Raw genomic sequence first — 17,139 nt, forward strand, 5'->3', positions numbered from 1 at the left:
AGGGGAAGTCAATAGGTGGAGTGTGGACCATATCCAGACTGCCAGACACTTTGAACAGACCCCCAAATCTTTTTACTTATGATCATTGTTTTGTTGTTTTCTCTGGAGTCTGGACCTAGGACTATACCTTGATCAAGAAATTTGGACCTTGACAAAAAAACTAATTGACTACTCTTGGTTTAAATAATACTTAGTCCTGCCATAAGTGCAGGAGACTGGATTAGATGATGTCTCAAGGTCCCTTTCAGTCCTACAATTCTATGATTCTAGACAGCTTCCATGAAAGGTGCCCAAGTGACTGCAGAGCATGAAGTCTAATCAGTGTGTGTGGTTCCCTGTTGTAAAAATAGGGAATAAAAGTGTTTGGTAACGTACTTTGAGACCCGAAGATAATGTGAAATAAGTTTTGTCCATTCTGCTCGGCTGAATGTCCAAAAAGCCATCTAACTAAATATCCCCTGACCCTTTATTTTTAGAAATAAATCTGTCAGATGGTCTGGAAAAGGGGTTGGTGTATGGTGAAAGAATCTGACTGGAAATACAATCCAAAACTGAAGCAGGAACCTGAATACCCAAAAGGATCTTATTTTCCCTTTCAAATTTACTGCTCAAGTTTGTCAATGCAGAACTTTTCACAAAAAGGAAAGCCCTAATTTTTGTTTTTTAAAAATAACTTAAAACATGTTACAAGTTCAGTTTTTTTTCATTGTGGGGCTGATTTACATACCCTATACACTTTCACCACACAGCCATGACAGAGAGGCAACTAACCTGAACACAAGTGGCACTGTGACCATGTATGCCAGGTCAAAATGCCTGGAGTGTGTAGAGTGTGCGTGAACATGCGCATGCATGCACACACACACCCCAGAGAAGCATATGTTTCACGAGGCCAGGGGCCAGTGGTGGGTTAATCCAGCCCTGTACTTGGCTACCCATCTAGAACCTTCATGTGATCCGCTAGTGGGTCAGGACCCACCGTTTGGGAAATACTGGCTTAGTAAATCTGAATCCAGTTGTGAATACAAACTTCATTCTCACCGCTGTAGTACCTTCCACAATTGCTAATTTGTCTTTTTTAATTAAAAGCAAAAGACTGTCTTAAACTTGCCCTGTTAGCTTGAGTTGGGAAGTTCTGATAAGTAAGGCGCTTTAGCCTTGTGACCATTTGTGACCAAGGCTTCCCTCCTGCCCCCTCACACCAGCTTAGCCGAGAGCTGCCCTGAATTATATGGCAATGTTAGTTATGAAATTTCATAACTTTCAGTTTCAATTAATTCTAAAAATAAACTAAGGAGCACTTCTTGATATGAGAACTGCCTTGATGTATGGTTTTGACTTCACCTTATTTCCAGCTGCTAACTGCATTGAAACAATTTAAACATACATTAAATAGTCTCGATGTTTTCCATATAAGTAGTCTCTCTAGTTGAATACAAGGTTTTATGAAAATGGCATGTGGGATTGTGAATGGGGGGGGGAGAATTAAGGTGTGAACTAAACTACAAACCTTTGAGAATCCATGAAGTAAAACATGTTTGCTTTTGAGCTGATGAATGTCCCCTGCTATTTTCTTGTCTTTCCCCAGTGGCAAGCTTTCAAAAAAGTGAAGCACAAGACAGCTTCTCTTCATGCCTTAGTGTGTGAAGTGAATTAGAAATATGTATATGCTCCATCCAGGAGTTTGTGTGGATGAGAAGAGCAGTGATTAAAGCAGATCCTGAATGGAAAACTTATTCAAGTAAATGGGTCTGAATTTCAGAAGCTAATAGTTCAAGTGATGTGGAACGGAGGATGAAGTAAGAGGGTGTAGCTGATATTCTTTAGAGCAGTGGTTCTCAACCAGGCTTACACGTACCCCTGGGGGTATATAGAGATCCTCCAGAAGGTACATCAACTCCTCTAAACATTTGCCTAGTTTTACAATGGGCTACATAAAAGCACTAGCAAAGTCAGTACAAACTAAAATTTCATACAGACAATGACTCATTCATATTGCTCTATATAGTATACACAAATGTAAGTACAATATTTATATTCCAATAGATTTAATTTATAATTACATGGTAAAAATGAGAAAGTAAGCTATGTCACAGCACAGTACTGAAATTTGTCTGATTTTTGTAAGCAAGTAGTTTTTAAATGAGGTGAAAGTTGGGATATGCAAGACAAATCAAACTTCTGAAAGGGGTACAGTATTGTGGAAAAGTGGAGAGCCACTGCTTCAGAAAGTTCTGTTGCCCCAAGCTGGGGAAGTGTGGGGTGGCAGCTCAGGTGCTGTTAACAACTCTGCATCCCAGCCTCTGCTTGCTACCTGTAAGCCTCCTGTTGGCTAATAGTATTAAAGTCCTCTCTGCTGCTGACTTTCTACATTCCTAAAGTCAGCTACCCGTCTTCCCTCCTGCAGAGCCCTCTAAGGCTTGCAAGCTGGGAGCCTAACTCCTGCACAATTTCTGAGCTGGGCAGCTAGGGAAGATGTGAAGTTTTGTTCACAGCACCCAGAGCTGTAAGCCACTGTGTTAGTTCTCTGCCTCAGCAAGCGGAAGCTTTGCTGGTGCTAAGTTGTGTCAGGAAACTGACACAAAACAGGTCTCATGTCAGCAAGCTCTTCAAGAGTCTGGTAGACTAAACCTCGGTAATAATCACTGAACCTCCGTTACCAAGTTCCCCAGAGAAGTCTCTCCACTGTGTCCAGTCCTTCTGACTGACGCACTCAGAAATTGTTTGCTGCCTCCAATGTGACAGCATATGCACCAGTGTGGTAAGTTAGTTGAAGACACTCACTTCACTTTAATACACAGCATTGAGAGGGTTTTACTAAAATAAAAGAGTAAGTTTAACAACAAAGAATGGAGGCTTAAGTGATAAACGAGAAAGGAATGGATGTTGCAGACAAAACAAGTCTTGCTTTCTAGTGACAAAATTTAATTTTAGCCAGTTACAATCTTTGCCTAAGCAGTTTTCTTAGTCAGGTTACCAGCACCTTTAGCCATCAAGGCTAGGGGATCAAACTTTCATATACTCAAACAGTGCTCTCCCCTAAGTGATGGATGATTAATCTCTTTACTCCTCTTATATTAAGCAAAGTACTTGGCTTTTTGAGGCAGAGACAGAAGGATTCCTGGCATGTGGACTCTGTCCACTAGGGTGCTCACTAAGGTCTTGTCTACACTAGAAAGGTAAGTTGACCTATATTAGGTTGACTTACAGCCACCGGTGGCGCATGTCCACCCTATCTTCCCTGGGTCAGTGGTGTGTGTCCTCACTGGTCCCTCAGCTCCCCTGGTAGCTCCTTGCCAGGATCCTGGCTGCCCCACAGGCTCCAAGGCTCCCAGTGGGCTGCCCTGCCCCATTCCCCACCAGGGGAAGCCACCTGGGGCTTCTCCCTGCTCCACACCAGGATTTGGGAAAAGTCACCCAGGAGACAGGCTGCCCTGGTTCCCAGTGCGGAGTAGGCAGAGAAGCCACTCGGGGCTGCTCCTCTCCCTGCCAGGAGCCGGGGTCCAGCCACCCAGGGCCCAATCTGGAGCATGTTCCGGCTGCCCAGAGCTTCTCATCCTGCTTCCAGATTGGAGTGGGGTCCAGCTGTGATTCTTATTTCAGGGCTCTGCTGATCTAAGAAATTGTCACCCTACCTATGATGACATAAAACCACCTCAACGAGAGGTGTATGGCTTATTATGTTGGCATAGTAAGGGAGTTACATCGGTGGAAGGAACAGTTGAATGTGTACACCTCCACCGTTTTGTTGACAAAATTCTAGTGTAGACCAGCCCTAACCTGCTGCCAGTTAGCTTGATTGCTTGTTTACCTTATGTAAATATACTTTCATTGTCCTCTGCCTGTGTTCAAGCCAGTTGGAGAGGGTAATCTAAATTCCTTTGTCTAGGGTAGATTGGATTTATGCACTGCCTCCCAAACATGTTTTAAGAACGTATTTCCAGCACACATGTATGTATGGGTGTGAGGCATCAGGCCATTCCTCCCTGTCAGTCTGGGAGGGAGGCCATGCCCCATCACTACTGGATTCCTGTGGGTGCGAAACTAAATAGGGGAACTGGTGTTTGGGCAGAGGTCCTGGCCCCCTTTTGCAGGCTACCAGCGTCTACTCAGGCTCTAGCCCTAGGCAGGGTGAGCATGCAGTTTATAGTCCCAGGCCCTCGGGCAGGGCAGGGCAAGTAAGCAGTCTCTAGCCCTAAGCAGGATGAGTAGGCAGGCTATAACCCCATGCCCTCGGGCAGGGCGAGCAACCAGTCTCTAGCCCTAGACAGTGTGGGGTAGGCAAATAGTCTATAGGCCTCTGAGGCTTTACAGGCCAAGGTGAGGTGACCACCCCTGGGATGGTGTGGAAAGAGGGACACAGGCCCTCCCAATTCCACCACATCTCAGCCCAGGTCTCTTATCAGTGGCAGAGTGTTCTGCCACTGGGTCAGCGGGGCTTCAGCCTCAACTTGCTGGCATGGCTGTAGGATACAACACAATCAGACAGTCATCTGGCTCCCTGGGCTCCTTCTGTCCCCCTTTCCCTGGAGTACCTGGGTCTCAGCATTGCCTTCAGTCTCCTCAGGGTAGATGGCTGGGGCAGTGCCCACAGGCCCTCAACGTCAGAGGCAGCTGGCAGCTCCTCTAGGTCATTCACAGCAGGTAGCTCCTCCCAGTCACAGGCAGGCTGGGGCAGCAGCACCAGTGGAGAAACATCCTTCCCCTCCAGCAGCTCCCTCCAGAGTGAGCTAGCTGGCTCCCCTTTTATGCTTTCTGTCCCGCCCCTCAACTTCCAGTGGGACAGGCAGGGTTGTTCTGGCTCCGCCGACTAGGCATCAGGCCATCCGTCTCTGAGGGAGACTACGCCTCCTTGTTACAATGAGTTTTGCACAAGAGTTATATATCACAGTTGTTTATCAGGACCAGTGTGTCACCAGTTTACATATGATACTGTACATGACACATTGGCATAATATGTAGCTAAAAGATGTTGGGGGTAGTGAGTGTGTCAGGCCTAATGATTTACGGTATGGTAGACCCTCTGCCAGTTGGCATTGAGGGCCTCCCAGGGGTACAGAAAATGACTGCCATGTGGAGTTCCTAAGCCCGCTAGAGCAGCTTGTCTCTGGTGGCTGGAGAAGTTTCAGAGCAGACGGCTGCAATTTGCACACTTAGCAATTTACCAGAAGGGTAAATTTGTGCAGCTATTTGCTCAGCTGCATTATTTTTCAGTCTCTATTGATTCAAATGGTACTCTGTTCTTAAGTGTGCATGAAGTGGTAGTCTGGAGGAATCTTATGTGGAGATGTTAGGTGGGAAAGCAGAATAAAGGGAAAAGCTAATAAGAAATCCGGATTGTAGGTGGTTGTAAACGTTGAAGTAATTTGGTCCAGATTTATTTCATACAGGGTAGAAGATATAAAGAATGGCCAGTAAATCAAACTCCTTCCTGACTTCTGACTCCTTTTTAATCTGCTCTGATCTCAACATTACTGCATATTCTGGGTTGCTCTGCTCTTTGCCCTGGCTGCCCTCTGTATGCTGCTACTTTCCCCACAGTGCAGCAGCCTGTTAGGCTTGAACGTTTCCCCAACCTCCCCTTCTTGTGGCAAACTGAAAATGGTGGCTTTCCAGAAGAAGCTGTTTGATATCTTTAATGTGGTGATAGTACTTCCTATACCAGCACTTAATTTCTGAGCTGCAGTGGAAAGGATTTTAAAGTGTTTATGTGAACTTGTGGTTATTTGCATGAATTAATGTACCTGAACGTGAGATTCAAATATGTATCTGCAACTATTTGAATGTGCAGACAACATTTCCCTCAATCCCAGTTGATTCTATGTTCAGGAATGTAATCACTACATATCGTTTCATTTTTTGAGACACATAGTTACTCTTTTATCTACTTCCTTTATGCCTACATAAGGATAAAGAATTGGATCTAATAAGGTAAGCAGCATATTCTGTCATTTGGAAGGGCGTATCGTAATTGCTGAACACGGGAGAAAAGAACTTTGATATTTTGTATTGTACTTCATCACTGCATTGAATCTGTAAGCAAATGTAAAACATGAAGTACCTGAATAGTCCTGTTTTATTTTTAAATTGAGTATTATCACATTTTAATTAGATTAAATAGGCTTGGTATCTCGTACGTATTTCAAATTCAGCTTCTTTGAAAAGTCTGAGTGGTGTATGCTTCACTGTTCAATTTTAGTTGAAAGATAAACTTCATGCTCCACATTCAGGTCGTAACCCAGCAAAGCACTTAAACATGTGCTTAACTTTGAGTATGGTCCCATTGATTTGATTGACATTTCTTATGTGCTTAAAGTTAAGTATGTGCTTCAGTGCTTTGCTGGATTCAGGATCTTAGAGGCCCAGTCCAATTCCTTTTGAAGTCAATTGGAGTCTCTCCATTGACTTACTAGGAATTGGCACTTAGGCCCCGGTCCAAAAACACTTATGCATGTATCTTAGGGCTATTCATGGTAATAACGTAATAGACCTTCATTTCAATGGGACTGCTTATGGTGTTAAAGTTCATCTTATGCATAAATGTTTGGCAGAATATATACATACTAAGGGCTTGTCCACATGGAGAGTTGACACATGGCAAGCCACAGTATGAATCTACAGCGTAATAGCTTGCTGCGTATTTATTACATGTGTGGACCCTGCTATTGTACACTAAAGTTCTGTAGTACTCTCAGGAATACATTAAAGCACACTATGGAACTTTTAGTGCACAATAGCAGGGTCCAAACATCCAGTTAGTTGCAGCAAGCTAGAGCACTATAGATTCATACTGTAGCTTGCCATGCATGAACTCCCCATGTAGACAAGCCCTTAGATATCAATATTGCATTTAGTTCCCCTTTTTACATGAACTGACTTAATGACAAATAGTGACTTGCAGTGGTCTAGATGTTTACCATGCAAAAAATTCTTACTTTTAACTCAAGGCTTTTTCCAAGTCTGAGTTGAAATATCAATGCACACTGTGGACAAGACTTCTTACTTTAAACAATCCAGACCTGTTTAACTGAAATAGATTGCAGTGGATCTATAAAAATTTCAGAAGTGCCTATGAGCTTAAATTTAATTAAAAGTCATTGGAACTTAGGGTGACATAAGGTACTTCTGAATATTTTATCCCCTTTTTTTAACTGCAGTAGTATGTATAGGTAAAACCACCTCATGTTAAATCATTTGAAATCCTGGCTGTGATCAAATGATAGTTTTCCTCAGTGACTTTATTGTGGTTTAATTATATCTCAATAACAAGTTTGATAGTTTGAGCATTTCCTGTAATTATTTCATTACGATAGTCTCTCCTTTTTGCCAAAAAAGACCTTTAATTTGTGTTAGAATTTGGTTTAGCTCTTTACCTAAAAAAAATTTCAAGCGTTCACGCTAACCCGACTATGCAAAAATTAACAGGTAGGTTTAAAATAGATTCGGAAAGAAAATAAGTGCTCTCAATCAAAAGTGGCATGAAGGGTAATGATACTCTTATACCCCCAGCCTTGGATCTAAACCTGTGTAAAGTAAACATGCTGTATTTTCAGGTAATAAAGATTCAAAATACTGTGCAACTAAATTTACAACTTTACAATTTTCTGAACATTTTGCTTGAAGAATCTAGCCAGGAAACGGGTCATCCCAGTAACACAATGTGAAATCACTCAAGTGAAATCACTGTAATGTATTATCATAATGATATCTGAAAGTGCCTACAAAATGGAAAGCAAGGACATAAAAGGAGAGGCAAAATTTTGAAGGTGTGATTTAGCATAAATTGAAAATTAATTCCTTTATAGTCAGTTTAGATGAACTGGAGCTAGGATTTAATTTGTAGACTATATGACCATGCTGCAATTGAGTGTAAAGCTAAACTTGCTGATTCTGCTCAAGGAAAACTATCCTATATTGTGCTTCTTGTGCTTCTTGGTTGCCAAACTTCAAGCACTAATGGAAATGGGGATTACCTCTTCCTAGTTAGTCAGTGTGTAAAACCCTGGGCCTGAGATTCAACTGATTCCTGAATAGGTGTGGCGGTCAAAGGGTCAAGTGCAAGGAACCTGAAGGGAACACCGAGCAGAGAACCCTGCACAGCACCCATTGCTCCTTGAAAGTGTCTAGGGAGCCAGCAGACGCTGCCCAAAGGAACTCTGTCTGGATGCGTGAATGATTGGAGGAACGAAAATAGGCCCCACAGTTGCAGAGTGCACCCTCAGCCAACCTCCTCTCCTTGGTGTTCTAGATGGTCACTTTGGCCAGCGCTAGGAGAAGGTTGATGAGGAGGTCTTGCAACTTTGTGGGGCCACGGATGTGGTGTGCGTAGATCAGAAGGTGTGGGGAGAAGTGCAGCCAGGGATGGTTATAAGAAGGTATGCAATTGAGTAAGAAATTTGGTATGCAGATAATACCTGAAGTTATGCAGGATAATAATGTCATTAAACAAATTTTAGGAATGGTTTCTCAGCAGACAAACTGGACGGTATTAAATTTTGTTATACCTCTTCACACACAAATATCTTCTCAATTATCTGTTTAGTACACATTCCATTTTGCTGTTCTTTTTCTACAGCAGCAATATGTGACTGCCTTGTTTGTTTCTGTCTGGTAACCAAAATGGTAGCTTTGTCAAAAAAGGATGTACAAAGCTATATGTTTATAATGTTCGCTTGCAAACTCCTCTAAGATCATTCTTTCTTTCTCTTCCATATAGTATAAAGGAGCAAATTAGCTGACAGCTGTTAAACACAAGCTGCTCACTAGAGTGAACTCATACAGAAAATGGGCTCACTAGTTTTGCATGATTGTGGCATGATTTAGTTGTTACTGTTTGGTGATGGGTGGTCTGCTTATCGGTGGGGGCAATATTTATTATTGAATGCCATGGTATTTATATAATTTTAAAGTAGACTTAAAAAGAACCCTGTCTAATGAGGTTGCTAATGTCATCTTTACATTAGAACCAATTAAACATCAGATTTCTTAGGCAAGCAAAGTAAAATATAAATACTTCTTACAGGGTAAGAAATCAAGACTAATGTATTTATTATAAAAGCTTCTTTAAATGCAAAAGCACTATTTGAACTTTGGTGATGTTCAAAATATATTGTTCTACTCTTCAACTTTCTTTTTCCCCAAGGTCCTTGATGCCTCAACGCTTAGTTTCGGTACTCGAGTGAAATGGTTTGCCATATGTTTTGCAAGTGGCATTTTATGTTCTATTCTTGTAAGTGAATTTTTTTCTACCTTTATAAAGATGCTCTGGTGGAACCTTGCTAATCTTCGTTCTTTGATCCTGATCCTATAGTGGTGCTGAGCACCCTCTCCCTATTTTTTCAATTGGAGATTAAAGGGCATTCTGTATCTTGCAGGATCTAACACTTTATATTACACTCTATGGGCAGTCTTCCTCTAAGTACAGTAAATGGTCTAGTGACATTTCTTATTAAAAGGATTAAATATTGACAATTTCCTAGTACATTATGTAGTATTCTGAATTAAAACTAATGTATAATAATCAAAATAGTTGAGCAAAACTTTGACTCCTTATTTTTTTGATCCACTTGCTAATTCACAAAGTTAATTAACTTGCAACTGGTCTTACAGTTGTTGATGTAACTTAATGATATTTTGCTAGATAATGTGTATGGTTGAAATGACTGAAAATAGATTCTACCACTAAGTTTGAATTAAGCTGTATACCATAACCTGACAGGGTGAGGGCAGTGTTGGAAGGAGTAGCGGTCACTTTTGAAAAATCAGCTGCATGTGTTGCAAGACCTTCCAACTATGTACAAAAGAGCTACATTTAGAACAGTAATTTTGTAAGTATTTACCCCTTTATTTAACCCATCCATTTAATGTATAAAACAATCCACCCATTATGTAGAGTAGTGAAGTTCTAGTGAGTGTTGGTGCATAATTGTGACATCACTCAAAAAGCACGACTAGTCAGTTGAAGGTAGCTTGGAACAACTATTTGCAAAACAGGATGGTTTAAGTGACTTCTTTCTGATGGAGTGTGAATCCAATATTGATATAACATGACTTCCTACCACAAATGATAGAAACACTTTACAGGCAAATGTTTTATATACTATGAAAATCAAGTAAATAAGTCTCATTCTCTCCATCACAGTCTTAATAGAGTATAAAACACAAAGATAACTTAGCAGCAGTGACATTCTTTCATATTAAGAAATGAAGCAGAACTAGTTTATCCCCTCACAGTATGTGACTGTGGAAATAAAACCTTCGTTGTCAGATGCTTTAGACTTGCCATGTGATGTCTTTCTCCCAAGAGTGACTGCCTATACTATGGGCTCTGTTTTATTAGCCATAACATTAAATGGTAACTAATTATTCTCCTTTTTAATTTGGTCCCTGTTCACCTTAAAGACCTACTCAAACACATGGCTGAGCAGCTTTTACTGACTGTCACTTCAGAATAGATATTTTCTGTGGTGTTAAGTGGAGACAAATGGTTGCAATGGTTACTGTATCATCTCTATTCCATTGATTGAAATCTGTTCCTGGGCAAATCCAAGTGATGCTGGTTTATGCAATAGTTCTTACGCTCTTTCTATATAAATCTAAACATGTGGTCTTTAGGAAGTGGAAATAGCTCTGACCTGAAAGATATAAAAAAATTCTATCCGGGAGATAACATTTAGAACAGTTAGCTGGACATAACCACTAATTCTGCATATTCCTGTGACTGAGCTGTTCATGGGTTGGGTTTGAGGCATCTCCAGTTTCAATTCATACCCTGTGTGGAAGGTGTCTTGTCAAGTATTTAAAGCAGATGTGATGCTGACTAATAGTGAAGTCACTTTTTTTTTTTTTTTTTTTAAATGTTATTAGCGAGCAGTAATAGCTCTTGCCCTGTCTTTCATAGAAGGTAAAGCAAGAATGGGACATTGAGAAAACTGGTAGAAGAATGCAAAGGGAACCAAATAGAGGGTGGTAATAGATTACTGTAGTCATCACTACAGCTATCAGTCTTGTGTTGAATCTGACAGTGTACAGAATAATCATTCAATCTGAGAATTATCTGGGATGCTGACACTAGGCTCAAATTCACTTGGATTACTGCTAAAAAGTTGAGATTCCGTTGGTTGGTTATGCCTCTCTAGGCATGAAGCCAGTAGTACAAAGCAATTTTGGTCTGCCTTGAGAGTTCATGTAGGTTCCCCACAATTCCACTGTCCCCTTTTCTGTTCCATATTTCCATCCCCGATTGCTATTAGCAGATTTCTCCAACAGCCAGATATGGAACACTAGATGGGGAGGACTCCAAGTAATTACAAAGAATTCTTTCCCAGGTGTGTGTCTAGTGAATCTAACTGATTACCATATTTGAGGTAAGGAAGGAATTTCCCCCCAGGTCAGACTAGCAGAGACCTTGCGTGTTTTTCACCTTCCTCTGCAGCGTGGGGCACAGGTTACTTGCTGGTTTGAGCTATAATAAATTGTGGAATCTCTAACTTGTAAATCAAGATTTCAAGACTTTGGAAACTTGGCCAGTGTTACTGCAGGAGTGGGTGGGTGAGGCTCTATGGTCTGCAATGTGCTTGAGGTCAGACTAGATGATCATGATGGTCCTTTCTGGCCATAACGTCTATGAGGCTGTTGGGGAAGGTAGTGAATGAATTAGGGTGGGCTGCAGTGTCTCAATATATGGATGATACCTAGCTTTACATTGCTCTTTTGCAGATCTGGTTGGTGCAGACAAACGACTTATGCAGGGTATAGCTTACATTAGGGCTTGGCTAAGAGCTAGCTGGCGGAGATAAGACCAAGATGAGTCTGGGGAAAGCAGGGCATAGCCTACTTTAGGGCTTGGCTAAGAGCTAGCTGGCCGTGGCTCAACCCAGATAAGACTGGGATGACCCTGGAGAAAGTCTCTGCCAATTATTCCAGAGGCTATCAGCACCATTAAGAGAGTGCCTTCTGTTTGTCACGTTCACATCCTGGTAGTCTTATGGTATTCTTGGCTGCTTCTGGATGATCAGGTAGCAGTGGCCATGTGTGCTTTTTTTATCTGAGCTTGGCTTAGTTTTATCTGGACTTAGCCACAGTTATCCACTCCTTTGTTATTTAGAGTGCTGCACTTGGGTCTCCATCATAAGATCACCCACACTATAGTTGGTGCAGAATGTGGCTGCTTGCTTAAATGATACTTTTCACATTGAACACTTTGCTTATGCTCTGGTCTGTGTTGGCTTCCCTTTGGTTTAGGTGATGATTTAAATGTGTTGGTTTTGCTGAAAAAGCCCTAAGTGGGTTGGCTTCTAGTTAACTTTAGAATCTGCCTCTCTTCCATATTAGTCATGGCAGTTTTGATCAGCAGCGGGTTTTGAATTATCAACCCACTAGTTTAAACAAGGGGGCTGATAGCAAGGTGCTCTTGGGATGAGGTGCTTGATTCAAACTTTTCCTCCCCTGTCCAAGCACATACTTGGTCTGCCAGCCTAGATTTGTTGACTCAGATTTCTTTTCAGAACCATTATGATTGGAGTATGAGTGGGAGAAGTGAGAGGGGATTTTCTTTGTAGTGGATTTGGAGGGATTGTGGATATTAGTCTAGTGTATCTTCATGGATGTCTTTCTTTCACATAATGTACAGGAGCTTCTGACTTGGAATTATGAGTTTTAATGAAACTGAAAGTCTGTCTGCCATACAATAACATACAAAGTAAACATCTGTACAATTATTACTAAAAGTGCCTGTGGAATAAGCCTCTTGTACAAATGTTGGATATACTAATATTGATGGGATTTATTTTCAAATCTCTGTGATAATATTAGGGAGTCTCAGTTAAATACATATTACATCTCACATGCCAGTAGAGGGAGGTATTAATCTGCTGGATGGTTACTGCAATCTCTGAATACAGTACGTGATCAATGTGAGTCATGGTGACTTTCTTTTGACTTAAATTTTACAGTTTACATTTATTTTCAGAGTCACTAAACTGGTTGGACTAGCAATTGAAAATATGCAAATATTTTTTTCTTGTGCAGGGGACAGCATTTCTATGGCTACCCTCAGGGCTGAAACTTTTTGCAGTGTTCTACACCATGGGAAATATTGCTGCATTAGCCAGGTATGCATTATTTTCCTAGTTATTGCTAATAAGTTCTACGATTTTGGAATCTGAATTTCTAGCTGATTGAGAGAGAACTATAACCTTGTGTGTAACTTTAATATAATAATTGAACATGAAGAACAATGCTATTTATAATTTCAGGTCATATGTATCTTGCACTTTAGAATTTCATGTTACAAATACACTAACTACGATGGTAATATACCAGTTATTTATTGGCCTCCCTCTTCTACACAATTACATTGTGGTTTTTATGTTTACTTCATAAATACATCCTGAATTCTATTTACTTTGTCTGGCAGGTTGTAGACTGTAGGTTTTAGACTTCTGTATGCTTCTAAATCCCTCTGCCATCTCCTCACACTCCAATTTCAGTAATTAACCACTAGTATAGGCATCTCAGTATGGGCATCTTATGATGGGAAACATTTGACCTTCAACCAGAGCTCCTTTAATTTTTTTGAATGGGAAACCAGTCTGGGAGACCCCTAAAAAGAAGTCCATGAAGAATCTTGGCTAAGCATAAGACTAAGGATGGTCTTCTAAAAATTGTTTAACTTTAAAATATAAAACTATTGTGTTTTGTCTATGCCCACCACTCTTTCTTGCAGGCAGATGTCTTGCAATGCTGCTAAGACCGTGGATTTTGAGGCTGTGTTCTCAGGAAAAAGAATAACAAACTTAATTTTCTGCTGCTGCTAAACTATAAAAGAGAACTTCGTAGGGTTTTGCTGATTTCATTCTCCCATCTGTTTCATGAGGATGAAAGTGCCAAACTCTATGAACATGAAGTGTGAGTCCATAAAGTTCTTTCTCAGCCCTGGTCCACCCTCCCCACTTTGAGTAGAGTGTATGTGGAAAGGATTAGCTTGGGTTTTTGAACTTTTTCTGCTTTTACAAACCCTGTGCATAGCAGCGCGCCAAAAAAAAAAAAAAAACCTATCAAGAATTTCTTATCTTTTGATCTATATAACATCTTGGGTTCTGTTTGATCCTTTCTGGCAAAGAGCTCTGTAATTGGGGCCAATTGTTGAGAACACTGCCCCTTACCTCCTCTGCCAGCTGTCTATACCTCCGTGTCATCAGCTGCATCATCCCTGTGAAATGTAGCTGTCTTGAAGGGTAAGACCATTGAAGTAGTAGCCAGGTTGCAAGTGTGTGGGTTTTGCAGACTAGAATCTTGAATTTACACCTGAAGCAAATGGGGAACCAGAGTTTGTGAAGCATGACATTGGGTCTACCTTTATGGCTTGTGAGGCTTACTGCTGTGTGCTGCCACTATCTATAGCCCTCTTGTGGCAACTGTCATCTTCGGCAGTAGTCTAACCTGAAAGACAAAAGCATGTTGCCATGCTATCTGATAGGAAAGGGTCCAAATGGTTGTGGAAAATGGAAGAATGCATTCCTCCCCATTATGGCAATTTCTGTGTCCAGACAGAGGGATGAGTACATGACTCTGAAGCACGTTATCCCCTTCTTGCAGTCTGCTGTCTTTATCTAAGTTTGGTGATAGTATTGGCAAGTTTTACTGTTTTCCTACTCCCCTCTTGTGACACTCTGTGTCTGAGAACAACACTCCAGAAACTCCACATTCACCAATATCATGTAATTATGATATGTTCTGTACAAGGTATGTCTTGTTTGATATTATTTTAAAGGACTTGATCTGCTCAACATTGCTATCTTGTCAGATTGTGTGTGCTACCATTGTTGTGAGGTTATGAAACGTTGAATATGCTATTAGAGCATGTTGCAAAGTAGGAAACTCCCACAAACAGCCTTTCAGGCACAACAATAGAGTGGTCAGACAGCATTAATGTCTATCTTTCACCCATTCAAGAATAGATTCCACAAACAGGAATTGTTTACAGTGAAGGCTTCGCTGCAGGAAGCACTTTTACAATGGGGCTGGACTGACCAATGAGGACGATCCCACAGGTCACAAGCCCGATTGTTCTAGCAAGCTAGCTGAAAGACTATAAAAGGGGGAGTGTGACATCACTAGTCTTCACTCCTCCACAGTTCGACACCTGAAGATGAAGAAAGTAAGGGCTGAAAGACATAACTTTGAATGGGGGGAGGGAGTCCCAGTGGGGAAAGCAGGATTGGTAGCCTGCATGTACCATCTCTCAGGTTGAGAGAATTTTTAGATTCAAATCCTGTTAGTGTGTAGAATTTAGACTGTGATCTAACTACTTTTAATCTCTTTACACTTGCCACTTATAATCACTTAAAACCTATTTTCCTGTAGTGAATAAACTTGTTTAATGTTTTGTCTCAATCAGTGTGGTCTCGAATTGCAGTGTCTAGAAATTTTAGCTTGGTAACAAAAGCTGTTGCATGTCTTCCCTACAATAAGGAGGGAGTGGATTTATTAATATATTTTTGGGAATAGACTCCTTTTTGGTGGAGTTCTTACAAATTGGGTGAGGGAATAACTGGCTGTTGCCTCTTTATTGTTAGTTCATGAGTGGCTAGTCAAGGCACTCTTATAACTCAGTTGGGTGTGTGTCTGCCTGTAGATGGCTGTGTAGGTGTAGCCTGCTGACAGCATCAAAGAATAAGAGGCAACCAAGGTTTTAACATTCATGGGATCTAGTTGGGTGTGGTTCTCTGCATGCTTGCTGTTGGGTGCCTGGTGGGTGCTGTCAATAGCAAGACATTGTGAGGGACAGCTTAGGCTGGAGAGTGAAGAGGGCATGGCAGTCCCACAGTTTTCAGGTTGCACTCGGAGGGGTGGGGACACACACCAACACACCTCTCTTTCTGCTAAGATCAGTCAGTCTTTGCTGAATTGAGTTTCTGCTGACTTCTTCCAAGCATTAAGATGTTGGTAGTGGCAGAGGCTGTATTGATGACAAAGGAGGTGTATAGTTGTTTCATCTGCATATTGGTGATGCACAAGTCTGCAGCATCTTATAGCCTCTCTGTGACCTTCTGTAGAGGTGACAGAGGAAGAACTGAGTCTTACGGGATACCATATGCTAGGGATTCGGGTGATGAAGAGCAAGTGTCACCTCTTCATACCTTCTAGACTAACATCCAATCTGTTACCAATATTGCTTAGGACTCTTACATAGGTAGAAGAGGTTGTCATGTCCTTTCTTGTCTCCTGCTCCAGGAGGCAGTGATTGACAGCACTCAAAAGGAAGGGAGTGTGTGAAGGACACTGGATCTGAGTGGGAACCCCTGTGTTCGGAGAGTGTCTACTCCTCCAGACATCCTCTGAAGTGCAATTAAAGTTAATATTTCTGTGCTGAGTACGCTGTACCATGCCTCATTGATCTCAGCAACAGACCAAGGCATCTGTCTGCAACAGAGCTAATGGCAATAGATATGCACACATGAGATTTAAGGAGGTCGATATAAGGTAGAAATAATCTTTTAGAAGACCAAGATTGGTCTTCTACTGTAACTGTGTAATGGTCAACATAAAAAATGAAGAATAATTACTCTAGTATTAATTATAGCCCTAATTACCTAATGCACAAGCTATTTTATGGTGACATCAAGCTCATTATTCTGCTCTTATGTCTAGGTATTGCAGCATAGATGACGCATCTCATCACCCACTATTCTAAGACTTCTCGGTATAACCAAATCTTGCAGTAGAGTTCAGGCATTTACTGTATCATTCCTGTTTCATTGTTTTAAAACTACAGCTATAATACTTGACCTTTTAAACTACATAAACAAAATTAATATGCTGAAGGGAGAAAGATCTCATTTAAACAATCTTTCATTATCAAATCATTAATGTAATATTGCTGCCCCTGAGATTTTTAAATGCTTTTTAACCACTGTGTACTAGTTACTTCCAAACATGAAATACACCAATTTAATAAGTAAACACTGTGCAATAAGTTGTTTAACATTATAAATAAACTTGGGGTACTTGAAGCACAGAAGTGGGATTCAGAAGACATTGTGGTTCTAGTCCTGGCTGTCACTGACTTCATGCAACCTTAGTCAAGTCACTTAACTCCTGTAAGCCAGTCTTCTTCCCCATCTGGCAATGCAGTGA

At 41.1% G+C, this 17,139-nt stretch overlaps 1 protein-coding gene across 2 annotated transcripts in view; it reads left to right on the forward strand.

Annotated features, from left to right (window-relative positions):
- Nucleotides 1–17,139, forward strand: part of SFT2D1 (SFT2 domain containing 1) — a 37,644-nt gene that overhangs the window by 8,640 nt on the left and 11,865 nt on the right. The window contains exons 2-3 of one of the 2 annotated variants that reach the window (XM_067560777.1): nt 9,143–9,229; nt 13,030–13,112. In XM_067560777.1, the coding sequence (XP_067416878.1) occupies nt 9,143–9,229; nt 13,030–13,112 (170 nt within the window). The remainder of the gene's footprint in view (nt 1–9,142; nt 9,230–13,029; nt 13,113–17,139) is intronic. The other variant, XM_067560778.1, reaches the window with a different exon arrangement.

This window comes from Emydura macquarii, unplaced genomic scaffold (assembly GCF_026122565.2).
Source record: "Emydura macquarii macquarii isolate MOO-44397 ecotype Brisbane River unplaced genomic scaffold, CSIRO-AGI_Emac_v2 contig_2308, whole genome shotgun sequence".
NCBI classification, from domain to species: domain Eukaryota; kingdom Metazoa; phylum Chordata; order Testudines; family Chelidae; genus Emydura; species Emydura macquarii.